Source organism: Pangasianodon hypophthalmus, chromosome 17 (assembly GCF_027358585.1).
Source record: "Pangasianodon hypophthalmus isolate fPanHyp1 chromosome 17, fPanHyp1.pri, whole genome shotgun sequence".
Taxonomy (NCBI): Eukaryota; Metazoa; Chordata; class Actinopteri; order Siluriformes; family Pangasiidae; genus Pangasianodon; species Pangasianodon hypophthalmus.
Genome location: NC_069726.1, coordinates 1,522,863 through 1,550,562, shown reverse-complemented (window position 1 = coordinate 1,550,562; position 27,700 = coordinate 1,522,863). Strand labels below are relative to the sequence as shown.

The 27,700-nt window shown below is 38.0% G+C and overlaps 1 protein-coding gene and 1 long non-coding RNA gene across 3 annotated transcripts; both read right to left on the bottom strand.

The window, feature by feature from the left end:
- Positions 1-1,012: 1,012 nt before the first annotated feature.
- On the bottom strand, positions 1,013-11,813 carry LOC113524165 (protein mono-ADP-ribosyltransferase PARP14-like). Of its 2 annotated transcripts, none has more exons than XM_053241508.1 (19): positions 11,319-11,813; positions 10,902-11,020; positions 10,574-10,616; positions 10,120-10,284; positions 9,746-9,814; positions 9,442-9,648; positions 9,118-9,345; positions 5,631-8,116; positions 5,255-5,497; positions 4,909-5,130; positions 4,713-4,827; positions 4,376-4,525; positions 4,062-4,124; positions 3,772-3,954; positions 3,451-3,654; positions 2,688-3,317; positions 2,343-2,488; positions 2,069-2,243; positions 1,013-1,812 (listed from the first exon to the last, which is right to left on the bottom strand). In XM_053241508.1, the coding sequence occupies exons 1-19, from the start codon at positions 11,491-11,493 to the stop codon at positions 1,538-1,540; spliced, it is 5,898 nt and encodes a 1,965-aa protein (XP_053097483.1). In that variant the 5' UTR covers positions 11,494-11,813; the 3' UTR covers positions 1,013-1,537. The 2 variants fall into 2 exon arrangements, with proteins under 2 accessions (XP_053097483.1, XP_034168322.2); XM_034312431.2 differs by having other exon boundaries at positions 4,376-4,528; positions 11,319-11,812.
- Positions 11,814-14,088: 2,275 nt separating this feature from the next.
- LOC113524197 (uncharacterized) lies at positions 14,089-27,348 on the bottom strand. Its single transcript, XR_003402517.3, has 4 exons — positions 27,041-27,348; positions 23,290-23,340; positions 15,551-15,622; positions 14,089-14,365 (listed from the first exon to the last, which is right to left on the bottom strand). It is a non-coding gene; the product is annotated as an uncharacterized LOC113524197 (long non-coding RNA).
- Between the last annotated feature and the right edge of the window lie 352 nt (positions 27,349-27,700).

Here is a 27,700-nt window from a genome sequence, read left to right as displayed (position 1 = left end):
ATTATTGTGAAAAGAAAGCATCTAGTAGCAACAACAGCTCAGCCATAAAGCAAAATCACAGAGTGGGGCGCCAAGTGCTGAAGCTCATAGAGCATAAAAATTGCCTAACCTCTATTACATCACTCACTAAGTTCCAAACTACCTCTGCAAGCAACATCAGCACAAGAACTGTGCACTGGGAGCTTCATGAAACGGGTTTCCATCCCAGATGCCAGTAGAACGCTACCTACTGGAATACATAGTGCTAACAGTAAAGTTTGGTGGAGTAGGGATAATGGTCTGGGGCTGTTTTTCAGGGTTTGGGCCTCTTAGGCACAATACACTTAATCCCAGCACAGAGGGCATTGTGCAGGTGACTAATTACATAATAAAGCTGGGTCTACGACTTCGAAGTTGACTTTACATTTAGGTCAACTGTGTTAGCTTTTTGTTATATAGCTTTTTATTTTCATCATAAATTTGCATTATAAAATTAAAAATTTAAATTGTGTGTAAAATGATGTGTGTATTATGCGTATGTTCCTCCTTTCAATCCTAGTAATCTCTCTGAGTCATCACTTCATGAGAAACCGCAGCTAAGGAAAGGTTTATACACTGACTTACATAAAAATACAGTGTCAATTATTGGCAATTTCTTTTTACATATTAGAAAAGTTGTTGATGAAAAATATTTTTAAATACATTTAAAAACACCACAATTTTCACCTTTGAAAACTTTAATTGTTCAGTGTTTGTTTTTGTTTTGTTTTTCTTTACGTTATGAATCCTTCAACCTCATAAGACAAAGGAGTCCTTCAGTAGTTCTTTGGATGTTCTAAAATTATTATACATTGCTTTGCACTAAATGTAAGGGGGGAAAAGAAACTGGAATCAATTCTTTTGGATTTCTAATCATTTCTTGGCTTTTTGAGGTGCTAATTTATTCATTTTGAATCAGGGCAGTGCAGATACACTCCAGTATTTAAGCAAGCAATGATTTATAGAGTTTTAAAAAAAACCATTGTGTTTGTCATTGTGTTGTAAGTGTTTATTTGGGTCTTGCTGGTCTTATATAGAGAAAGTAGGTGTTAAGACGTGTCTAGATATATTCTGTAAAATGGACTGATCCCAACAGTCACACCATTTTTAACAAACAATTTCACACATAATCAACGTGACCACTCAGTGACAGAACCTCAACCTCTTACTGTCTGGCTCTATCTGCTCCCTTACTTAAGCATCTACTTATATTTGTAAATAGTCATCGATAAAGTGTAACTAAGCAGCATAATGAACATTAAAGCAGCAGACATTCTTTATTATGCTTCCACATTAAGAAAATTGTAAATATGTGATCACATTATATTACAGAAGTGTTCCATATTTTTAAAAAAATGCAAAGTATTCAACAGAATCAAGAGCTTCATTTTCCAAATCCTACATTATAGGTATTTTGTATATTTTCTATATGGCAACTTTTTTGAGTCCCACAGTGGAAAAACTGCAGGAAACGAACAGGTCATAAAGAAATGAGATAACATCAGTGTAAACCTAGCTTCTACTGGAAAGTGATTAGGTATTCAGGATAGGCCTGAACATCATGAAATATCACAAACATAGATTGTTGGTTATCAGTGACGCTGTCATACAGCTCCATGCTGGTGGAGTTTTTGGCTGGAGGAGCAAGAAGTCCAGATTTCCCCGTGGTGAAGTCACCAACCAACACTCGAGCCAAATACATGCGCTTGTGACCTTGCTGATCAGGCTTGGCGTAGCCTTGGGCAGAGTAGCTTGGGTCAACCGCAAAATACACACCATTCCCATACATGGTCCCTAAAGACAGGACAAAATAAGATAACTACATTTCAAAAAAGCATAGAATATTTTGGTATAGAACTTGGAAACTTCATTGGAAATGAAATGTGCAATATAAAATAAAGTTATTTAATAAATAAAGTTTATCACAATTAACAGTGAAAATCCTTTTCTAAATTCACTGTTAAATTCTCTTAAATGCTATCTTACTGAGTTTACTTATTGACTTTACAACTTATTTTCATGGAGCTCAATTCTAGTTCCTCGCTCCTACCATGCATCCCAGCATAGCTGCGATTGAAACCTCGATCGTTGATCTTATCAATATTATCAGGGCCAGTGCCATGGAAAAGCAACTTTTCATTGTTTGTGTGCTTGTTCTTTCTTTCCAGGTACGCCTTCTGGTTCATGTAGTTCTTCCAAAGAGTCTCATTCTGAACTCTTTCAATCTGTGGACATGCATGATTAGCAGGTTGATATGTATGTACTAAAACAATACACAACACATGTCTAATTTATGGAGTCACCTTTTCTTTAAAATCACTTACTTTGAGGATATTTGATGTCAGTCCTGTTTTCCTGAACTTCGTCTCCACATCAACATATTCCTGACTGCCTTGTTGAATTTCAACCCGCAAAACGAACTTTCCCTTCATGTCCTTCCAGTGACTGGGCAGAGAGACAGAGGTTTGCTCTTTAAAAAAAAAAAAAAAAAAAAAAAAAAAAAAAAAAAGGCAAACTAATTAGTACAAATCAACAATCAGTTTGAAAACAAGATCAAGTTAAAATAATGAAACAATTCCTTCAAATGAAATTAACTTACAGCAATATACAAACTGAAATTACTATATCTAGTAGTTTGTATTATGACAATTTCAGGAATCATGTCTTACGTTTCAGATCAGTCCTCTTCAATTCAATCTGTCCATATTTTCCCATAGCCATCGCATAGGCTATATTGGCCTCATACGGCTCATTATTAATGTTGATCATTAAACGAGACTGTTTTAATCTATAAGCCTGCTCCAGGTCATAATTAGTCAAAATATCAAAAGGAACAAATTTGTTACTGCGGTCCTGATACTGCCACTCTACTTGGCTGCTGAGCGCAAAGGCCTCACGTTGGCGTGTCTGGTTCTTCTCCACTTTACGTATCATGTCACGGATTTGGTTCTCAGCCTTTACTACGTCTCGTGTCAGGCCCTCCACGGTGAACGCCGGCTCAGGGCCACTCTTTGAGAGGTGGATGCTGACTGTGAGCTCCCTCTGCAGTTTGCTCAGCACGTCAGCCTCCTCCTGGCTGAAACAGCTGATGGCCGAGTCCTCGATTTTTGAGCTTATGTGCTCCCTCACAATGAAGCTGGTGATCAGGTTTTTCGCCTCGCTCAGGTCTTCCTCACGCTCTCCACACAGCTGAAACACAACAGGCTCGAACTCCTCGCCCACCAAAGTGAATTCTTCATTTGCAGATGCTTCTACATAGCCAGTACCAGTGAAGAAGTTGGTCACGGCATCAAATTTATCTAATTTTTCCCCAAAACATGATCCATGTTTGGTTTAGTAAAGTAAAGAGCAGAAAAAGTAGATCAGTTTTACAGGTATAGTTTTCAAAATTTTCCAGAGTTTAGTTTTTATCCACTGGATTCATCCACGTACCTTTTATCCAGCTCATTACACCACCCTCGTCCACACTTTCTTGCTGCCTCTTCAGCATGCTCTGATGGAAATCAGACACCATGGACGTCTGGAATATCAAGAACTTTACACTTTGCAAATTCATACTTTTCTTCTTCTTCACAAAGTCAATCACGGCTTCAATCATGGCATCTGCAACTCTAGCAGGATGGACCCCACCTTGACCTAATCATTTAGACACCAAGACAGAGAAACGACTGAGAAATAATAACGAAGAGCACCTAGTAGCAGTTCTTACAAAAAGAAACCAAGCTTAAATATGATGACTGTGTCAGGCTTTACCTGTGCCAAGTGCTGGAAAGGCAACAGAGGAGAACTTGTGGACTTCGCAGAGCTTTAATACAGAGTAAACAGCATCCTTGATATGTGCAGGATTGTTTCGACCTATAATGTGAATAATGTTGCTGCATGGCAGTTGTCCTCCTGAAGTCACGATTGTCTCTGCTTGAGGAGATTGTGATGCCACTTTAAAAAAAAAAAATTACACAACATCAACCAAGCTCCCAAGGATTCATAATGTAAAATTAGTCCAGAAAATATAATATATTATGGAAAACTAAAGGGTTCCTCACCACGCTGTGCACATTCCCTTTCCACTGCTAACCCAGCAGCGTCTAAAATGGCCTTGGAAACTCCTGGATAAATATAGATTAAATCACCATGTTACACAAAATTCCATTTTTAGCTGCTATAATTGAAGCAATAACAAGGACTAACTTGCTTCGCTGACATTCCACAACATTAAATGTAACTATAAACAGATAAAAAACTGACATATTGTTGTGGTTTAATAGAAATAAACTTTAGGATGTGAGGTTGTGGAGTCACAATGTCTTGTAATTTTTATCATATCACAATATAGTATAAGTTTACAATATGAGTTTACCTGATTTCAGAGAGAATGACTGATTGGAGGAATTAATGATTGCATCACATCTCTCTTTCGTGAGGTCACCTGATGACACCTCCAGGGTCAGAGGCCCTATCCGCATTTTGTGCACTCCAAGGCTAGGAGTAGAAACCGCTCCAAAGAAACCTGCTGAAACATAATTATAATCACTGATTATATTATACATAATTATAATCACTGTTAGTAATAGTATATTTTTAATTCCTTAATTCAAACAAATACTTAATCACTGATGACTCTGTAAAGTACAATACAGATCCCACAGTAAGCTTGATAATTAAACATGATGAATAGCAGTGTGAGAGACGCTCACCAGCAGACTGGGGTGATCTAACTGGAGGTGGTTTTTTAGCTGGTGATTGCTGAAAAGCATGTGCTCCTTTCATGGTGGTACCCTGCCATTCACCTCTGAAGCTTTTTACAAAGCACTAATAAGACAAAAATGTAATTATTATAAGCCACACATGGAGTAGCCAAATCACAAAAGGGTGACCAACTTTTTCCAGTACCTGGACAGTCTCTCTGTCTGATGGATGCACAATCACAGTCACCTCTTTAAGGTACTGAGGAGAAACTCTGACACAAAAGGCATGAATCTCACTTAGCAAAATTCTGGAGACAAGATCTCTGGGAAAGCTTAGATTCCCTGTGCCGATGGCTGGAAAAGAAATTGAAGCCATTTTCTGGTTCTCAGCTCTTTTCAGGCAGTTTTGAATGATGCTTTTGAGAATCTATTAGAAAAAAAATACAAATCCAATTGAGTCATCCAACACAGTGCTATACTATATATTGCAATGAAAATATAATTATATGGATATGTAGAATGTGCTAAGTATCTACAAAGTCTGCACTCACCTCATCTTCTGATCTACCCCCTCCATTCCAAAATGGACAAACAGTATGGAAGACCCTTTTACAATTTAAGTTATAGCCATTAGTGGCCACTATGTCTCCATAATTAAGACTGGAATTGCCAAGTGTATTCAGAGAATAAGCTTCAGCCTGGAGTTGAGGACCAGCAGCACTGAGTAGTGCTTTGGACACGGCACCTTTACTGAGATCCAGGTCTTCTGAGATGGTGTTGACAATTACATCAGACTGTAAGATAAATACCAAAGATAAATGTTGAAATCCTTCTCTGGAAGACACACTCATACCTTGCATTGAATTTTTAAAGTGAAAAAATAATAATGTTAATTAGGTATTATTTCAGCTGTGAATGGTTACTTACACGTGCATCCTGGATATTCCCTTTCCTTAGCAAGATTTTCAGTCCTTCTTTTGTGGATTGAGCTTCAAGAAACTCTGACCCTGACCCTGACCTGTCCATGTCCTCAAATTGGGTTCTAAAATGTGGGTTTGAGTCTGGCAGTCTTTGAGGCTCAAAATCCTCAGGATCTTTTGCCCTGTACACTTGTGAATCATTACCCCTTGCCCCAATGCCTCGATGTCTACCAGCACCTTGTCCACGATATCCCTGACCTCGGTTACCACGACCGCGATAATTATGACCATGATGACCACGGCCACGGCCCATTTGCTTTGGGAATGTCATTCTGGGGTTGAATTCTGCAAACTCCTTTTTAACAGCCTGAGCCATGGCATTGACAGTCTTGGGATTATTGTCCACCAAGTGGATCTCTTTCAGTGTGTTCATGCCACCTTGGCGGTTTTGGTCTTCAGTGTACGCATGCAGTTCCTCAGCGATCGTCTCAGTGCAGAGGTCAAGGGGAAAGCCGAATATCCCAGAGCTGATGGCAGGGACTGCAATGGAGGAGCACCTCTTAAACACAGCTTGGTTCAGACTTTCCCTCACAGCTTGTCTCAGTTTCTTCACAGCCGTAAACTTGTCAGTATTGTAATATCGGGGTCCTACAGCATGCACTACATATTTGCATGGCAGGAGGCCTGCTTCTGTAATAATAGCATTCCCAGGTAGAAGTTTCCCATGTTTAGCTACATATTGATCACTGCTTTTTTGTAAAGATGGACCTGCAGCATTCAGAAGTGCTAAAGCTAAACCACCAATGTGCTGCAAGTCCTCGTTGGCAGCATTGACCACAGCATCTACTTTAAATTTGCAGATATCAGCCTTTATAACTTTGATGACAATCCCACCAAGAGTCTGAACCTCACAGGAAAGCTGTCCAAAATCTTCCACTCTACCTTCATCATAACTCTCCTCACTGTAACTCTCCTCATCCTCTTCTTCCAAAGAAGCATCCTCAAGCACAACCACAAATCTTTGTTGCTTTATCATCATCAAGACCATGCTACCCTGTTCCTGGAAATACTTTTTGGCTCCTGCCTTTTTAATTGTAAACCTGTCAGTGAGGAGATTTCTTGCGATTTTCTGAAAAGAATTTAGCGCAGGCTGAACATGAATACGCTCTCCGGACACTCGAATCAATGGCCTTTTTGAGTCAAAATCTATTTTCAGTTCATCACCCTTTAGAAATTTCTGCCAAACCTGGGGCATCTTCTCTCTGATGAATTTCACCACAGCATAAGACTTGACACGAATGGTCTCTTCTATCCTTGAGTGTGTATCAATAAATTGCTCCAAGCTCTTACTAACCTCTTTAACCGGTTCCTGAAAGCCACAGACTACAACTGTGTCCCTGTTCTTTGAGGATTTTATGAGCACAGTTTTTTTCCTGGATAAGTTGTATGTGTCATATAGCTGATTAGTGAGATCTTGCCATTCTGGCTTTTCAAGCACATCTAGGTCTTCTACAGAAAGGCTCTGTAAAGTCAGCATCATTTCAAGCCTCTTCTCAGCCTCAGTCAGCACTTTGTCTGTATTTGCAGTCAAAACAATGTTCCCATTTTCAAATCTGTAGACCGCACTAATTCCCTTGGATGTGAAAAGATCTCCTGACATTTCCTCAGAGTCCACTGATCTCAAGAACTCCAGTAATGAAGGGTCCATTTTCAGGATCTTCTCTTTCAAGCTCAATTGTGTCTCCAAGATCAAATTCTTGATGTCAATAACTTCCAAAGGAAGCCCAGTTAACCTTAACTGATTGGTGTCTTTTTTGTATGTCATTTCCAGCTGTGGGTATTTGGCTGAAGCGCTGTGTTGCAGTCCCACCTGCTGAAGTAAGAAGAATATGGCATGGGACATCATAATGCCCTCAGAGGTCTTTTTCATGTCCCTTTCCATCTGACTTGATGCTTCCTTTAAAAAGTTCTCCAATATCGGTTTCAATAAGTTAATATCTTTAGCCATTCCTGCCAGACTCAGCCATCCTGTTGACAAATCCACCTCCAGGACAGCTTTATCTTTTACAACTGACCGGATGTCTTTCTCTACTGCAGTCCATACTGCAGGGATCACCGCATACTCAAAAACAGCAAAGCTTGAGAGGATGTTTTGGAAACCATCTATGGTGTCTTGCTTCCAGCTGTCTATGTGCTTTTTGGTTATACACTTTTGTCTCAGCAAAGCAGGAACAGGACTGAACAGTACTTCATCTTTGTCCATGTTCACTTGGCAGAAGTGTGAGCTCATCTCTTTACAGATGGAGGAGATTTGTCCCTTCTTCTGGAGGAATACTTTGATAGCAGGATGGATCTTATATGTAAATGGTTTTGGCAGTGTCCATGTTGGTCTGTCTTTGCCATACAAGGCGGAACCCAAAGAAGGGTAATATGGGTATATATCAATCGGGGTGTTGCGAATAAAGTGTTCTTTTCCCAGGAGTTTCTGGACAGCTAAAAAAGAATGATGAAACAGATTTTTGGCATACTCAATACAAATATAATGCATTTTGGGTATTTGAAATATGTAACTAAGTGTGGTTACTTAGTATGTATCAACATAAGAGACCAAAATACACTCACTGGCCACTGTACCCCAAACATTCGTGCAAATATCCAATCAGCCAATCAGGTGGCATAAGTGTAATGCATCAAATCATGCAGACACAGGTCAAGAGCTTCAGTTAATTTTTACATCAAACATCACAATTGGGGAAAATGTGACTTTGCCTGTGGCATGGTTGTTGGTGCCAGACAGGCTGCTTTGAGTATTTCAGAAACTGCTGCTCTCCTGGGATTTCCGCACACAACAGTCTCAGTTTACACTGAATGGTGCTAAAAACCAAAAACAAATCCAGTGAGCTGCTGTTCTGCAGGCTGAAATGTCTTGCTGATGAGAGCCATCAGAGTAAAATGACTAGACTGGTTCAAGCTAGTCTACGGTAAGGCTACAGTACAGCAAGGCTACAGTAAGTCAAATAACCACTCTTTACAACACTGGTAAACAGAAAAGCATCTCAGAATGCACAGCATGTTGAACCTTGAGGTAGACAGGTTACAACAGCAGAAGATCACATCCTTTCAGCCGAGAACAGGAATCTGAGGCAAAAGAGGGCACAGGCTCACCAAAACTAGACAGTTGAAGACCAATTGTCAACTGTCCAGTTTCACTCCCATTTTGCTCGCTTGGTTCCAGACCAGGGACGGCAGTGACATCATTGTTATTTGAAAATACAATCTCCCAACATATACTGATGTTTTATGTGGTCATGATCTGAAGCTCTTAACCTGTATCTGCATGATTTGTTGCATTGCACTGCTGCCACTTGATTGGCTCTGTATGAATGTGCTGGTGTACACGTGTTCCTAATAAAGTGGCTGGTGAGTGTAGGTCAAAATGTTAATTGTGACAAGTCCACAAATAAATGTGTACAATGAAAAGGCAAATGATTTACCCTGCTGATCATGAAAAGTGACAATAGCGGCTTGCTCATCTGCTATTGCCTTGATTCTTTCCACTGCTCCTACATGCTTTTCAAAGTAAAGTTCTAGAAATTCCTCAGCGCACTGAGCAGGCAGGTTTTCCACCTTAACACTTCTACTTTTCTCCAGACGCCGGGCCTTGAGACCATAATCCTGGAACTTTCGTTTAGTCTTGCATTCTGTAAGAAACTTCTCTACAGCTGTAGAAAGAAAACAAAATTATCCTTAAGTTCAGTCTGCTCAGTTCTTTTGTACTAAAAGCTGACATTATTTCATGTTGCAAGTTAATGACATACCCCTGGGGTCATTAAAGGTCACAATAGCAGTGTTTGATTCTGGAATTAACTCTAAGGAATATTCATCTTCAGAATGACCGCCGATACTGTCCACTAAAAGCGTGAGGTGCTCTTGGGTAATGTTTTCCGGCACATTCTCCAGGACCACAGCACTAGTCCACTCTTCCAAACGCTCACTGGCTTCAGTCTGACTCACATCAAGCCCAACTGGAAGCCAAAATACAGAAAACAAGATGTTTCCTTCCTTACATGACACAAAATTAATAGAGTTCTTCTACTTTTCTGTGAAAGATCCAGGACTTACGGTATGGGCGCACGGTGACTGGCTGACCGGATAAAACGTGATCTGCCTTCTCCAAAATTCTCTTTGCAGCTAAAATGTTAAGGTAAATTCACGTAAATGCACATGATACAACACTTGAATCATAGCACTGAATCTAACAGCACCAAATTGTCTCAGGATGTGCTGTTATGGGAAAATAATCCATATTGGGATGGCAACAGTAACTCTGCTTGATTACACCACCTTGCTGTCGATTATTTTCCTACAACAGCATGGCACAATCGTGTTTTCTCAGATTCATCTCAAATGGCTTAAGCATCACAACCACAATACTGACTCCCTACAGCAGCACTTATGGGGTGACTAAATGGCTTTGGGAAAAACTTGTTTCATACCATCTTGTGAGCAGAATGTAATAATAATGGTTTTCTCCTCTGGATTTGTGATGATTTTCTCTATAGATCCACCCCACTTCCCAAAGTACAGCTCCAGATGTTGCTTGTTGGTGATGGCATCAGCAGGTACATTATCCACCTGTACACTGCAGACTGTCCTCGCAGCTGGAAATGAACAGCAATAAAATCATAACTGTTGTTATAACATACTCCTTATACTCCTACAGTATGTACACATATATATATATATATATATATATATATATATATATATATATATATATATATATATATACACATATATACATACATACGTACACTACTGTAGGAGGTGAGCTATGTAAAGGAGGAGGACATTTGCATATTTGCATACAGTTGTTCCAAAAGCAGACAGATTTCTTTATATTCTTTATTAATGTGCAAGAATCTAATCAAAGTGCAAACACTTCCTCACCTGGTTGTAGAGTTCCAGCTGACACATCACTTCCTGTTTTAGCCTATCAAAACCATAAGAGTATTTAGTAACCCAGATAAGTTCCAGGTCATTTTACAACCTTGTTGTAAACAGGTTTAGAAGTACAAAATCCACTTTCTGAGCGCTCCTGTCACTCCACACCCTACTGCCTGGAGGAGGTGGATCTATTTTTGCTCTTGCAATGAATCAGCATACGTAGCATACAGGAGACATAGTCTAGTTTAGAAACTAGACTATTCCAAAGAAATGAATGCTGTCTGACACACTCCGTTTAAAAAGCACCTAATAAACCAAAATGTCCACTTACTGATTCTTGTGATTTTTTTTCTGTGTGACTCCCTGAATCCGGGTTGGACACCTTTAGCTTCACCACCTGCTTCTCGATGAGTATTTCATGATCAGCCTTAGCCAGAACTTGATCCCGGACTGAGACACAAGCAGATACACAATCAGAAAGGAAAGTAATATTCTTGGATCTGCTATTATTGTAACTGCTTATGTTTCTGGCTCTGGATGACTGCATTCTCACTGTGTTTAACTGTCTACAGCAAAAAATCATCCAGAAATCATTCCTACAGTGAAGAATTAACACCTACAGCTCTTCATTTTTTTTACCTGGTTTTTGGTTTTCACATTTCTCACCATTCTCAGTAATCAGATGTGTTTGTGTGGAGGTGGTTTAATAACACTGTTGGTATTTATTCTACCCTGTAGGTTAACTCACTTTCTTCTGATTTGAAGAAGACTGTGCAGCTCCCCTCGGTCCATCTGACTGCGCAGTCTCCTCCCCGAGATTTCTTTTTGCTCTGGAAATAAATGTTGACTTTGCTGTTGAGGGTCTTAGCGTTTATAGCTGACCAATCTCCCTCCACGAGTAGTGGATAAGGATATTCCTCCATGTTCACCCTCCTGAAGTCCAGCACTGACTGTGTTTATCGCGCAGAAGGAGGAAGTTCTGCTCTCTCACGCAACTCACACTTTCGTTTTCATTTCGTTTCTCAGCGCTGCTTTTAGCAGAAAATGAAAGGGAGGGTCAGGAGACAGGTCAGCAGAAAACAACACAGTTATCCCAGTTAATCTTTATAATAATCCCTATTTCAAATTCACTTTGTGATGTGACTTACAGTAAACTTTTTCAACTACATTTAAGGCTTTTTAAGGTTTTTTAAATACAAACAGCAGATCATTTGAGATCATACAAGAGATCAACAGTGCCTTTTCTTAAAGGTGAAAAAAATACTAAGAAACTGTAGCCTTAAAATACTTGTATTTAAATATGAAAATCCCATCAAAATCTTTTTCCTGCATTGTCACTGTTTTCAACCGTCAAATAAACAGAAGTTAGCCACGCCCGCATTCTGTTGTTTTTATGAAATTACTGCAATGAGGAGAAGCAGCCAGCAGATGGCGCCAAAAACTCAAACCGGACTGTGGCTTTTAAAATGAAATTTTACAGCAAAGTTTTTGCTTTAATCTCATTTATAGATCGAACTGCCAGTCAACAGAATATTGATTGCTAGAATAGTAAGTGGAGTATATTATATTATGTATTATGTACATAATACTCTTTTAATACATGATATTTTAATAATGCTTTAAAATCGTATTATGTAGAGTAGTAAAAACTGGGCATTTAGATATTTATAATAACGTTTAAATGTAAAATCCCACAAAAAAAATTAATTTTTCCCTGTATAATCTTTTTTTTTTTCCCAATAAAAAATATCACTACAATGAACTGCAATGAAGTCATTCAGCCAGCAGATGGATGTTCACACAGAATTTCACATAAACTTAAACCAGGAACAAATTCACATTTAGTAAATTTTGGTTTGTTAACTTTCAATAGACTTTATTAAACTAAATTTAACGCAACCAGGTTACTTAATTGACAAAACAGATCATTTTACAGCATATAGGCTAATAACAGGGCTAGAATGTTAGGTGAAGTATAATTTATAACATATAAATTATATGACTGTGTAAGTAGAAATTAAATTTAAAGCAACTAGGTATTTTAATTCAAACAGAAGATCATTTTTAGATCATAGAGACTACCAACAGTGCTAGAATATTAGGTGGAGTACCATTATGTAGAGTATTAAAAATGAAAGATTGCTAAAGGGATTGTTTTTAAATATATAAGGTATATCTGTTGCAGCAAAAAGTGCTAATATTTAAATTAGAACACCCCATGAAAAAATAACTCTTTTTCCCACATAATCATTATTTTCATCTCTTAACCACACCAGGATTATTTCTTTTATTCAACTACTGCAATGAAGCCATGAACCAGCAGATGGTGACATAAACAAGGAACCCTAAATTCACAGTTATTACCTTTGGTTTTATTCAATCTACAAAACAACAGCTCGTGTTTAGATCATACAGACTATCAACAGTTCTAACATATTATGATAGAGTACAATTATACTCTAATTATGTTTTAAAAGATATATAATATAGAGAACAGCTTCCCAGCCCTGGTCCTAGAGAACCCGTGTTCTATACATATTAGTGTTTTTCCTGATCTAACACACTTGATCCAATTAATCAGCTAATAAACAGCCTCTTGAGTTGAATCAGGTGTGTTAGAGAAGGAAAAACACTAAACCGTGCAGGACAGAGAGATCTCCAGGACCTGTGATGTAGTGGATTAACACTGAAAGATTGCTAGTGTAGTAGAAGAAGAAGAAGAAAATCCCAACAAAAATCTTTTTTCCCTTGCATAATCATTATTTTCATCTCTTAACCACACCAGGATTCTGTTTCATTTATAATAATGAAGCCAATGAACTAAGAGCTGTGGCTTATGGCCTGTGCACTGACTTTTACTTTACTTTACTTCTTTTTAACTCATGTACAATTCATTTTCTTAAGTAATAATCAGTGAATAATCAGTAGCTAGCCCCGCCCCCATCACCATTCGTTTGGGTTTCACTGATTTTAAGCAGGCAGTAAAACCCTTACAACTGTTTGGTACTGAACCAGAGAAAAGTTCTGGCGTCAGCAGCCTTTACTGTGCATTAATCTAAATATTATTTCATATTATTTCACTATTATTTTCGATGCTTTCAAAGTTTTGATCTATAATGTAGATAATATGTTTAAATAAAGATACAAAATTTTTTATTTTTATTATATAAGTTTTTTTATATATATATTTAGTTTTACTTACGTATTTTATTTTATAGATTTTATTATTTAATTTATTATATAAGAATGTATATTGTTTTAAATATTTATACAAATCTGCATCAGGTCTCTAAATTGAATTTTATATATAAAAGGCAATTCCATCAGTTTAAGATTTACATGGAAAAATCATTATTTAATATAAAAATGAATAATCATTGGCTCATTAGCTCTCTTTGGAATGTCATTTTTTTTAAATGCCACTTTTTTTTGGTCAGTATACAGTCTGTTGTCCAGAAGAACTGCTTTAGACAGTCTATTACAGCAATTAATCAATAATAATAGATTTTATTCTTCATTCAGGATAATCAGGAAAATAGCCAGTAGCCATCTGAGGAGATCATGGAGCTGGAAAAAAAAAAAGGAAGGGAAGTCTGACAACCTGAGACAGAGTTCTTGCTGAAGAGACGTTTCCATTTTCTCATTTGGCAAACGCTTTTATCCGAAGGGAATTGTAATTGTGCTGAGTCGAGGGTTAAGGGTCAAGCGGTGACAGCGTGACAGAACCAGGACTTAAAGTCACAACCTTCCAAGCCTTAACCGCTGATCTTCCACTGCTTCATGCTCACAGAGATCCTGGGGGAGTAAAGGAGGAGGGAGGGATTATATTGAAGATGAAGGGAGATATGGAAATATAAATTATCTAGGAGGAGAAGTTTTAGAAATAAAATTTAATAAGTCAATTTCTGAGATGAAGCCAGCTGTGGAGAGGGAGAGAGAGAGAGAGAGAGAGAGAGAGAGAGAGAGAGAGAGAGCCCTCGAGAGAGGCAGCAAAACAATATCCCTTTTTTTGCTGAGCTGGTTCACAGCTAAATTGCTTTTCTTCCTCCATCCTCTCAAGCCTGACTGTCGTTCTTCTTCCTCTCTTGTTTATTGTCTCACTGCTTCCCTCTGCATTCAGAGGCTTTAGGGCTTTATTTGTATTTTTATCTCCTTTCACCTCTGGCTCAGTTTTCCACACACCACTACACTCATCCCTCAAAAAGAAGAAAAGAGGGAGAGAGACAAAGACAGAGAAAGAGAGATGTAGAAAGATAAAGACAGAAAAAATGGTAAGGAAAATAAAGGGAAAGAGAAAGATTGAGCAAGCGGAAAGAGAGGAAAGTAGAAAGGAAAAGTAGAAAAGAGAGAGAGTCTATATGCAAATAAGACAGAGAGAAATAGACAGAGAGAAACAGAGAGAGAATGGGAAACACAAGGAGAACAGGATGCGAAGAAAGAGAGAATAGTAAGAGTAGAAAATAAAGGGAAAGAAAGACAAGCAAAAGAGGAACATAAGACACTAGAGAGGAAGAGAGAGACAGAGAAAGAGAAAGATAGCAATCATATTTAGTTTCTCTCCCTCAATCTATCCATCTCTCTCTCTCTCTTCACACTCACTCATTCTCAACATAGCAGAAGATTTTTTCTTTGGTTTTTCAATTACACTGAGCCTATAAGAGGAACTCAATAAACGATTATTACACAGTTTAATGGCTGCAGAGCGCACGTGTCAGCGACTTTAGCAATTAGAGTCAATAGGAACACACGTGTACATGCATGATGTACAGTATACTGCAACACTGATGCGTGTAAAGAGCGTGATGTAAATATGCAAATTAGCCGCAAATTAGCCGAGAGATAAACTACACTATACAGATATAAAAATGCCCTCATTTCTGCGTTACCTTCTGATTGCAATGTACATCATTTTCCAACGCTGGAGTTTCACATGGACCCCCGAAAAATTCCCAGGAAAACAGTTTACACCCAAGATCTCACCTCAACCTGAAGAGCTGCTGCTGTAATCATACGGACTGTCCTGTTGCTCATCCCAGCACTCTCAATCAGGCTCTGGACGAATAAAACAAGACTGAACTGTTACTACGTCTAATTTCTTCCAGGACTTTAATATAATTAGGACATCTTTTCTTTTGTGAATCTTTCTTCTTTCATTGTGGATCTTCAGAATGAAGCTCCACCCCTTTAGACATCAGTGTGGTCATGTTGCTGATCAACACGAAAAGCCGATGCAAAGCTTCACTCGTGTGATTTATTCACACTGGAAATCTGTGGTGTAATAACAATCCTTTTAAATGAATGTCATTACAGCGGAGAGAAAGCGAGTATGATCCGGCTTCTGGGATTTAAACCATCTTCGGATAAAGTTTCGAAAGCAAAAATGTGTCTTTAATGAGTTTTGTTGTTGCTGTTGTTGTTTAACTGGGAACATTGTGCAGGAAACTATCATTAAATTATGACTTGGTCTTTTCTCTCTGTAACATAAGATTTGTTTTGAATACATTATGTTCTGATCATAATCTCTGCACATTGTCTGTTCTTTGACTTTGAAAACTTGGAAAAACTTTAATTAAAATTCTGTGTGAACATCCAGCTGCCTTCACCTCCTCACACTAAACCCACACTTCATCATGCTATCTGTGCTAGCTTCATATTTAATCATTTAGCTAGGAATGATTTTTCACCTTTCACTCTAATTTCACTGAAGCGTCAGCATCAGCAGTGCAACTCCTTACCAAAAATACGCAGAGCAAGGACTTTTACACGTGTTAATAATGAATGGTTACATATTAAATGATCATGGAGATGAACTTGAAGCACTTGTAGTGTACGAGGAATGAGCGCTCGTTCATCATGTGATTATTTTCACATATCACTATAAATCATATTTACAGTAAATGCGTTAAGTAAACACATTCATACTACACACATACATACGCACTGAAATTAAAATAAGGCTGGCAAATGATTTCACACACACACACACACACACACACACACACACACAGACAAGGTGTTTATCTATCTTCTGTTTTTATTAATGTACTTTTAAAACTCGATTCACACTGTAAAATGATTCCATGTTATAAGAATAAGAATAATCTCTGCACAGTTGAAAGTTTATAGACAAATGTTCCAGTGTTTTTTTTTTTCCTTTTTTTAAGTGAATGTGATCCAGAAAGAGTGACAGACGGATTTCTATTTTTATCTCCCTGAACCCTGGAACTCATCACTGCTTTCTGCACTAAAACCAGACCCTTTCAATCTGCTATTTCCGTTCTCTTTTCACTCATCTTCATTCAGGAAGCACTTTATCCTGGTCAGGGTCGGAGTGTATCAGGACTCTATCCGAGGAATACACCCTGGATGGTGACTGGCAAGTTTTTGGGAGGAAACCAGAGAACCCAGAGGAAACCCACATGGACCGCACGGCTCGACTGTTTGCTCAATTACAGTAATTCACTGTAGATTCTTATAGATGTGTGTATATTAAATTTAATAAAAGCATCTAATAAATAAACAAATACATTAAAAAAATTACTAAACTACTATACTAAATCATAAATACTAAATCATTTCTTAAAGGACAGGACCTGCATGGGACCTGTGTAGGATTGTGGGTAAAAAATTTACTAAATTTACAGGGGAAGGAAGAGCTGCCTTCAATATTTTATACCAGAAGAGCTGCTGGAGTGCTGAAACAGACTGCAGATGGAGAGGAAGCTGCCAGGCTTATAGCGTGGTGTCTTGGGAGCTGGATCAGTGTGTGTGTGTGTGTGTGTGTGTGTGTGTGTGTGTGTGTGTGCGTGTCGTTGTCGCTCACATTACAAGCATTATTTTCATGTGAATTTGTGAACAGACTCAATCCAGGTGTCACATTTTAGCAATCAATAACTTCATAACATCACAAACAGTAACGAGAAAAAGTCATATTTGTGAGTCGATCAGCATTTGCAGTAGAAAGGCCATGTGCGTGCAAGCTTTTACTGTTTGCTCAGCTTTGACCGATGTTACTTTGTAAATGATGATGTAATGCAAATACATGATGAGGACGACGAGTGGTGCATTTATTCATTTGTGGTCACATGACCATGCATTGGATATGTGTCTGATCTAAGACCATATATATAACAAACATCATTCAAACAGCAGCAGAAATCTGACATTTAACCGAATATGAACATATTATTTGGACAGATAATGTGCTCCAAAGGAATACAAATACAGAAATGAATAGGATGTGCACTATCTTTTTTTTTTTTTTTTTTTTTTTAAAGCTTGGCAGAAAGGTTTGGCAAGGCATCTAGGGGTGTGTATCAAGACTGGGATCCTGCAAGACACCAAAAAAAAAAAAAAGGATTGGATAGGAGGTTTTTACTTTCAAGTCCACATTCATTAACATGGTGCCATTTGGTCGAATTGGGAGTCGCCATATTGTGAAAATTGTAGCCACAGTCTGCACAGTAGAGACCATCCTGACCCAAAACTGTCACCTCATCAACCACTCCCTTTTATTTATTATAAATAAATAGCAGTCCTTAGTAACTGCCTGGTAAAATATGCCGAACAGGATTTTTTAAAAAAAACTGTCCTGTGTATGTGATGTAGCTGAGGTTGAGGAATTATCAGAGCCAGAATGTGACACTGCTGATGTTTCTACAGTTTGCATATCTGTCCACTGTTTTCCAGTCATAGGGCTACTGATGGGTTTTTTAAAAACACCTTCCAGATTAGGCTATGCCCACCTTGAGTTTAATACAGAAACAGAAAGGGTCATTGTGTTACACCCTTAGGCTATGCCTGTAGTTATATTTGTTTGCAATACCAGGTTAGTCAGTTAGCTAGCAAGCAATGCTCAACTTTATGAGAGGATAGAAGATATAAGATTGTATTTATATGAAAACAGCTTTGAGTCAATGTCAACTAAACACATCGTGTCTGATTGTTGTACTAAGTGGTAAGCTATCGCACAGCTTTCAAACAAATTCACACACTATTGTGGACTAATAATTGATATTTTTGTAAACAGTTATGGAAAATACAATTTGGTTGTATATTTCCTTGCATCTGTATCTGAGTGATGCCTTGCCCCATAGGATCTTAAACGCTGCATTAGAGGGTTGTGTACTGCAGTGCAGAACCTGTGCGTGTGTGTGTGTGTGTGTGTACGCCATCCTGCAGTGCGATGGACTGTAAATCCAGCCCCTGCTGCACTGCCTTCATCATTCACTGCAGAAAAAAAGGCCGAGGCTGTTGTTCAACTCCTCAGTCTTATAGACGTGTCAGCTAACCGCTGGCTAACCTCGACGTCCTCACACTTTCCCAACAATCATCTTTAACCAAAGCATTTACTTCTATCTTTCTTCTATCTGATTCGATAATGCTGTCATCAATTTTCTGTATAAAAGCAAAGCAGTTGGCAGTAAAAATGATTGAGCTCCACTGTCATAAAGCGGAGCAGTAATCTTCACCATAAAGCGCTGATTTCATCACTTTCCACCATTTTACATGTCTGCATTTTTATAAGGAAATGAAACTTAAACAGCAACACACGTTTTCTAGTTCAGTTTGAGTCAGTGAGATGAGCTAAAAAAATCCAACACTCTGCATATTCTCACCTGACGTCACCCAGAGCATGAGATGATTAAGGCATCATTGTATCTGAACAAACACTTCAGCAAATTTTTAATAATTTATTATCCGGAACCAGTATTCAAGGTCACGCTGAATCTGGAGAGCAATTACTGTAAAAGATATTTAGCATACAGAAGAGCAGATGGAGAAATCAGTGTGCTGTTTTAGTACTCATGACAACGAGACCTATCTGTTAATTTGTTTAAAAAAAAAACAGATGAAAAGAAAAATGTGACCAATAAAGCTGCTTTATCGGCAATGCAAACTGGCCAGAAGGTGTTGATTAATTCTCTGTAACAGCAGCTCTGACAGTGGTGCAGCTGCAGATCACAGGATTATATTAATACGCTCGTTCTAATACGTTATCGTTTCTATAGCAACAGCTCATTCACTTTTACAAATTTTGACAAGGTAAGGAGGTGTTTATTTAGCATTTATGGAAGGAGTCTCCAGTGTCAGTGCTTTGTAACAGTCAGAGATAAAGCTGTAACTTTAAGTTTTCCAGACAGAGGAGTTTACGCTTCTTTGCGGTTTCTCTGTAAGATGACAAGCTTCTTATTAACTTCAAGAGAGAGAAAAAAAAGAGGCTGGTGAGGGAATTACTGTTTATAGCTGCTATAACGTAAGTGACAACAGGAACTAACTTATTTCATTAAATATAAGTATAAATGATGTTCCACAACAAAAGCCTGACATGCCTTTCTTTGATAAAAAAAAATTGAAAATTGACAAATTTCTGTAGTATAAAGAGGAATAAAACAATTAATAATAAACTCAAGGATGGTAACAGTAACTCCGCTTCATCACGCCATTGTAACTGTTATTGATTATTTATTGTTATTGATTATTTTCCTAAAACAGCATGACACTAGTTTATTCCTTATTTAACATAAAAAGCTTTATTAGCCATGATGATGAAATTAAAAGCTATGTGTCATGTGAGCAACAGTTTTGGGGGAATAGTTGGACACTTTGATCGCACTGAAAAAAAAAGTCAGTTTTGTAATGGACAGTTTTGTTATGTATACAGATGATCAAAGGTTAAATTAAACTCCTGGCTGTTTATTCACCTTATCAGTAAAATAATCATGAGGAATATGTTAGGAGGTTTGTGCTTGATTTCTGCAGTTTGCTAGTGTGTGTTTGTGTGTGTGTGTGTGTAAGTGCACTATCAATCAGTACCAGAAAAAGAGATTTCACTCAGATTGCTTTCTGCATAATTAGGTTTTATCGGGGTGGGTGTCTCGAACTAATCCTCAAACAATCAGCTCTGATCCCTCTGACTGCAATTCACACAGATGAGTCCAATTTCTGATAAACTCACACCATTAAACATCCATTAACGTTTCGCCATCACAAATTCAGTCCATTTTGGACAGAGCATGCATTACTGGAATGCACTCGCACAAATAAACAAGCAGAAAAGCTCAACACAAGCAGGAATTTCAGCTTGGGATCGTGGAGCATCACCGGAAAGCAGCTGGATGCTGTTTAGTATTAGTATTAGTGTACACTACACACACACACACACTGTTCCTGACCTGACTAAACACACCTGTCTGGTGTCACTCATCCCTGGTGTATTTGCCTGTCAGTGAATCCTTTCAGACCTGCATTAAAGCCTGCATACGCTGCAGACAGACTCCATCATCTACATGCACACTGAGGTCCCGAGTTCCCCAGCTCCTCCTGTCAGTCAGAAAACACTCAGCTTCACCATGACATCATGAACAGAGACGATAAAGTGCAGCCGCAGATTTTATATAAATTAAAGACGTGAGGAAAACCAGGAAGTTCTCGTAACATCTATGTTCATTTTGCTTTCCACTGACAAGACAATACATTTCTGAGGAAGGTAAAGAGCAACAACTGGGAGAAAAGTTGACGAACTCGGATAAAACGTTCAGAATGTCTTTATCAGTCTAACACAGTGACGGCTAGTTGTGACATTAGATAGTAAATTAGTAAATAACCCACTTTGTCGACGTTGACTCACTGCTGACGACGTGTGAAAAATATTAGCGCAAAATGGAGATCAGATCTGTCTATCTCTGTGTAATCATCTGACATGACTGTCACAGCATGAATCTACAGCCTGGGCCAGAAAGAAATTAGCTTCAGCCTCACTTCTTTATACCATTCTGCATGTCTTTTATTACAACCTGTTTGTTGCACTGTTACACTCGGTTCGACAAAAAAAATCCAAAATAATCCACTTTGCTAACAGCAGTCAGCGTGATGCAGATGCATGTCGGGGTTTGGCACTGTGAATAAGTGAATACGTGTTAACATGCATGATGGGACAGAGGTGCCAAAATTTACGTTTTCAGAGTAGTACTTGATCCCTTGCTACATCAATACACTTTTTTAAACACTGGGGAATAAATTTAAACTACCACCTTTCAAATTTTATAAAATGAGAAAGTTTTTGTCATTAAATCCTGCCCCAACACAATTGTTTTCTGTTTTTATGTCTAGGTGGTGAAGGCATTGTGTTTTGGCCCGTCCCTCGTCTAGCGCGATACTTCAAGAGCAAGTCACTGAATGATTGTAGGATTTCTACTGAATTATCATCGGAACCAGCAGAGAAACCGTTAGATTCTGGAAATTGATCCAAACAGGGCCAAGGTCACAACAAGGTCAGTTGTCTGAAATAGTTTTTCTTTTATAGCATCCTTCATGTTTGAAATATATTTCAGACAAACAGATTAGTAAGAAGTAGGACTAGACTTGCTGGCGGTGGAAGTGTCCTCATCAGCGCTGTTAAGTAGAGCTCTTTTTAAAAATAAATTTAAAAAAAATTCAACCTATTCATGTGCAAGTCCACTGTGGTGTGTGTGTGTGTGTGCGCGTACCCTGAGCTCATGAGACATTTGCAACAATACGTTAAATATAAATCACTTAAATAAAGTGACGTCTAACAAAAATGTCATCTGTAAACACACACAGTCTCTGGACACGGCTATTTAAAGCAGGTTTTAAAGACTTAGTCAGTGAGTGCAGTCAGATCATATTAGTGTCACTAAACTCCCTGCACATTTCCGGAAGATTCTTCTCCAGTATAGGATGCGGTGTAAGACACAGTGCTTATCTGAATTCCAATTAATACCCAAGCCTCTACACATTTAGATTTTTTTCCACAATTTCTCCTGATTTTTTTTTCCTTTTCTTGCTGAAATTGGATTTAAAGCCAGAAATGTTTAAAATGCATGAACACCTGAAATGTACCTCAACAAATTGTAAGAGACTATACTATAATCCTCTACCAAATCTCTTACACACTTCACTGCATTGTCAGAATGCAAGTGCAGGACTTTAATTCCCAAACAAAATCAAAATAAAGATCACAAGTAAGAGAAACAAGCGCTGCAGAAAGGCAGCATCAAACCACACAGCAGGCTCAGTGCAACAAACACGTAGCAACTTAACACCCAAAACACAGAACTTAAATAGAGATGCTAATTAACGTGAAACACAACACAGATGAGTGCGGTTAAGCAAGACCGTGACAAGGTCATGTGACCTGATGGGGCTGATGGGAAATGAAGTCCATGTTGCAACCAAAACTGGGCTGAAGTGACAAATGTTAATTTTATTTTATGCCTTCTTCAATATAGTGTCAGTACACAAAAATATTTTTTTTTTATTTGTTTTCTACAAAAAATTTTTACAGATAAATTTCTGTATGTCATTAAAGAAGATAATGTCTGTGATTCCACAGCTGTGGTGCCATTTAGACCCTGCAACTACTAAAAATCAAAAATGAACATTGTTCAACATAGAATTTTATAAATAAATGCATTAATCCTCCTCTTAAATAAATAACAGTACTGAAAGTAACATGGCTCAGTTTTTAGCACATAATTAGCAAATGAACAAAAATGTTGTTAGCTAGCATCCATGCTAATGGCATGAGGACTTTAAGGATGTTCTAATGATTTCCTCAATGTATTTTTAATTAATAATTAACTCCCAAATTATAATTTGTGCAACAGGGTTATACTTGCAGTGTGACCTCGTCAGTCAATATCACAATCTTATAAATCTAGAAAATAAACAACAAAAAGAGAATGACAAGAGCTTACTTTTCTTCTTCTCATGATCTTCAGGAAATCCGGATGATGCAATTTCCTGTTCTGAAATATTCCAGAGGGGAGAATGTGTTCAGATAACAGGGTTGAATGAGTGACATGGTAATATAATGTCCATTTTTATAACTTATAAAGCATGTTTCAAGCATGTGATGTTAAATGGATTCACACATTAATGTACAACAATACAATTTCTGAAGTATTTTAATGTTCTCAGTCATTTATCAGAAACATGCACATACTGTAGTTTGTTGTGAAGGACACTTTCCTGCATATAAAAGTATCTTTTACCTTTATTTTACATACAGATTTTAAATATTGAATAATGACGGTGCTATTTATAGCCATTTCTATATATTTAAATACTGTGCATTCTATTATCAGCTAAATATCTTCTCTAATCATCTGTCCATCATGTAACTGTCATCTGTCTACTGATCTGATTTTATTTACAAGTTAATTTTCCATTGTGCTTTTGGACTTGATCATGATTAATCATCAGTATAGTAACGAGACTACATGGCTCATTCCCCAGAAGCCGTACTTTAGTGTTTAGTATTCAGTGAAACATCTCGATTCAGCATTCACAAGGCCACACAGACATTTCAAAAGAATAGATTTCAGTCATGTTCACGGAAACCTCCGGCTTTTTCCAGGAGCCTGCTTAAATGAAATACGTCCAGAGGAGGAATGACAAAGCTTCCTCCAGATGCAGAATCTTGCTTAGGTTCAGTTTTCTGTGAGAGTGTGAAGGAAAGAGATCTTTGAGGATCTCGTGTTAGCTTTTTTTGAAGAAAATGATCATTTTCTTCTATTTAAATAGATTAAATGTTTGTACTGTGATCAGAGACGTGTGAATCTACCAGAGCATAACCTGGAATTTTACTGACGGAGTTACTGTTAGCACCAGGAAGTTGATTATTTTCCTAACAAGAAGTGTTTTATTCCTTTTTATACTACAACTATTTAACAACATTTACATTTATTAAAGAACGACAAGTCATACTTTTTATCCATTTATACTTATATTTAATGAAACAAGTTAGTTTCTGTTGTCGCTTACATTACAGCAGCTATAAACACTCGTTCCCTCACCAGCCTCTCTTTTTTCTCTCTCTTAAAGTTAATAAGACAAAAAATAAAGGCAGCTTGTTATGCATGTTACAGCGTAAACTCCTCTGTCCTGAAGATGACAGAAGAGTTATAGCTTTACCTCTGACTGTTAGAAAACGCTGACACTGGAGACTCCTTCCATAAATGTTAAACTAAGTCATGATTAATAAGGACAGATTTGTCACTATAGTCTGATAATGACTGGTAGATGATATGAATTGATTTAGAGTGAAAGAGGTCGTGTGTGGGGTTTTTATCACAGAGGTTAATAGTTATACTGTATGTGTGCATCCATCTTCACGATTATTGACATGTCCTGCTCTCCAGGACGTGTGTATAGATCATTTACATGCTCTGATTCATCTCCTGTTTTTTTATCTTTTTAAATTCTCGTCTATATGCTCTACCATTTTGCCGTGCTGTTACATAAGCTCAGAACTAACAGTGTTGTTTAGCAACTCATCATCTTCCTGTTGTCTCACATGATGTAGATTGCAATCTAATAAAACTTCATTTTCCTCTCGCCTCTGGTTCACTCTGGTTTCAGCTAATTACAGCTGCACACACGCTGCAACATTTCTCATGTTCTTACAGGAGTGTAAAATGGCAGTGGCTCTGTGGATGATCCTGAACCCATTTCATAATCAGTCTCGTTATTAAAGCCGCTCATTCTGCTCTTCTGTGTAACCATCCTCGAAAAAACCATTAGGGCCGTGGTTTTAATTAAAATCATCCCTCTTCTCTTTCCGATGTTTGTTTCATGCCTACTCCTACACAGAATAAAAATATGGCGCTTGCTCTGTGGGGGGGATCGAGAGAAGAAAGCGGCTGTGTGAAAATCTGTCGCAGATTTTTAGAGAGTCTTTAACAGATAAACAACATGTCGCTGAGAAGAAAAGAGCAAACTGAGATGCAGGCCGAGCTCCTGCTGCTCAGGATCTTCTCCATCCAGGCTACGGTGATTTAGATCATGGAATAATGAGGAGATAAACAGGACGTGCAAAGCCTCTTTAATTGGATGAATCTGATAATCACGGTCATGAGCCAGAGTGGAGGTCAGATCACAGACACAAATCAATGCTCAGAGTTCTCAAAGTCAAGAATCACAAATTACACTCCTTAAAAAAGACTCCTTAAGGGTTCTTTGTTTCCTAAAGCTCAAATAATTCAATCATTAGTAATCCTCTCTGCTAAGGAAATAATCTGTTGTAAGGACAGATTAGCTGTCGTAAGACTAGAGAAACAAGATCAAATAAAATAAGATGAAATTAAATAAAATAGGAAAACTAGAAGAAAAAAGACAACTAATAATTGTGGTAGAAAAAATTGTGGGCTGTTTCTTAAAATGCATTCTTCTTTCTTTGCATTCTTATACTTGCCTGATGGTCAATTCAAATACAGATAACAGATAAAACACTCGTCAGGCTGCTAATCCTGCAAGAAGCAGAACCACGGGTTTCATTTGTCTTTTTAAAATCATTTTATAATAAAGTTCCTTTCGGTGTTGCACCTGATTCTTAACGAAAATGCAGAAATCTGTAAAACAGTGGAATAGCTGCTGATTTAATATAAGCAACATTAAAGCTTTGTTTTCTATCTTATTAGGAGGAGACTAGAAAAAGTTAGCTAGATAGCACAAACTAGCTAGCTGTGGTATAGCTTTAGGTTAGCTGGAAGCTGCTTTTCATGAAAGACAAGTAAACAGTTCCTCAAACCATTAGAGGAACTTTCTCCATTCTCCTGACATTGCGGGTTCGTTCTTACTTGGTAAGAAAGTTCTTCACAGGAAGTTAGCTAGTTAGCAATAACCACTTGTAGCTAAGTTAGCAATATGTAACTTAAGGGAACAGACTTTTGTTGCAGACTTTTTATTAGCCATTATACGTGAGGCTCCTAGCAGTTCAGCAGAACATCTCAAACTCTTACAGAAACATTCTCTGAATTCTGATTCAAATCTGGCCATGAAGACAGGATTAATACTGTCTGAGATGAAGGAGCTGCTGGTTCAAACTGGTCAAGAGAAAAGGACATCCTGTTAAAATTGGTTGAAAGGAGGAACTTTGGTTTATAAATGGTTGGAAGGATGGGACTTTCAGGTAACTTTGGTCAAGAGCACCAGGCTTGTGGTTAAAGATTGTTTGAGAAAGACGAGCTTCTGGGTTAAAACTGATCCATTAAATGGACATCTGGTTAAAATAGTTTGAAAGATGGCATTTTTGGTTAAAACTTGTTTGAACAAATTATTAAAAAAGGAAGTTCCAGGTAAAATTGGTCAAGAGCTGGGACTTCTGGTTAAAATCGATCAGGAGAATGGATCTGTGATTAAAATTAGCTGAGAGCTGGGACATCTGGTGGAAAGTAGTTGAGAACAGGACCTCTGGTTAAAACTGGTTGAGAGAATTAAAATTTTTTTTACTGGTTTACACAGAACTTCTGTTTAAAACTGGTGAAGACCATGCGACTTCTGGAAGGACTTCTGGTTCACAGGAGTTTTGGTTAAAATCGTTTTTGAAGATCATTAATATGATTCTCGCTTGATACCATCTACCTTTCTCTTACATTCCCAAATCCCTTATATTGTTTACAACGTACAAGAACTACATAACTCGTCTTTTAAACTCCTAAAACTCACCACACGTTTATATCTGTCTCCTCCCCCGGGCGTGGATCGTCTCGTCCAGCAGCGCTGTCAGATCTCATCTGTGTACATCAAACACATTTCATTATCGATTATCTGGACCATGACAAGCAGAACAAAAAGAAAGAAGTGAGCCGAGAGGAAAGAATGAGTGACACAAGAGCAGAGGGGAGAGAGAGGGTAATAAAAGGATGGGAGAGAAATAGAGAAGAGAAGAAGGGAGAGACACAAAGACAGAACCAGGGAAAGGAAAGATGGAAATACTGAATCTTGAATGTAATTGAACTGAATTGAGAGAGAGAGAGAGAGAGAGAGAGAGAGAGAGAGGGGAGAAAGAACAGTATGGAGACAGACGAGTAGGAGAGCAAAAAGGAATAGATAGATAGATAGATAGATAGATGGATAGCACTATATGCTATAAAGGATATATATAAAAGGACAGAGAAAGAGAACAAGAGAGAGACAGTTAAAGACAGGGAAATGGTAAGAGAGGTGAAATGAAGGGAAAGAGAGAAATACAGAGCGAGGGATAGAGTAAAATAAGAAAAAGTGAGAAGAGTGACTGATAGACACAGACAGAGGGAGGGATATAGAGAAAGTGACAGAGAAAGAGAAGAGGATAAAAGAGAGAGAGAGAGAGAGAGGGAAATGAAG

Bases quoted from the DNA above. Each gene is read 5' to 3' on its own strand.
- LOC113524165 (XM_034312431.2), bottom strand. From the start codon at position 11,493: ATGGAGGAATATCCTTATCCACTACTCGTGGAGGGAGATTGGTCAGCT. The intron at 3,655-3,771 runs GTAAAGCCTGAC...CTAAATGATTAG, and splicing joins CTTTCCAGCACTTGGCACAG to GTCAAGGTGGGGTCCATCCT. The intron at 2,244-2,342 runs GTAAGTGATTTT...GCATGTCCACAG, and splicing joins TGACATCAAATATCCTCAAA to ATTGAAAGAGTTCAGAATGA.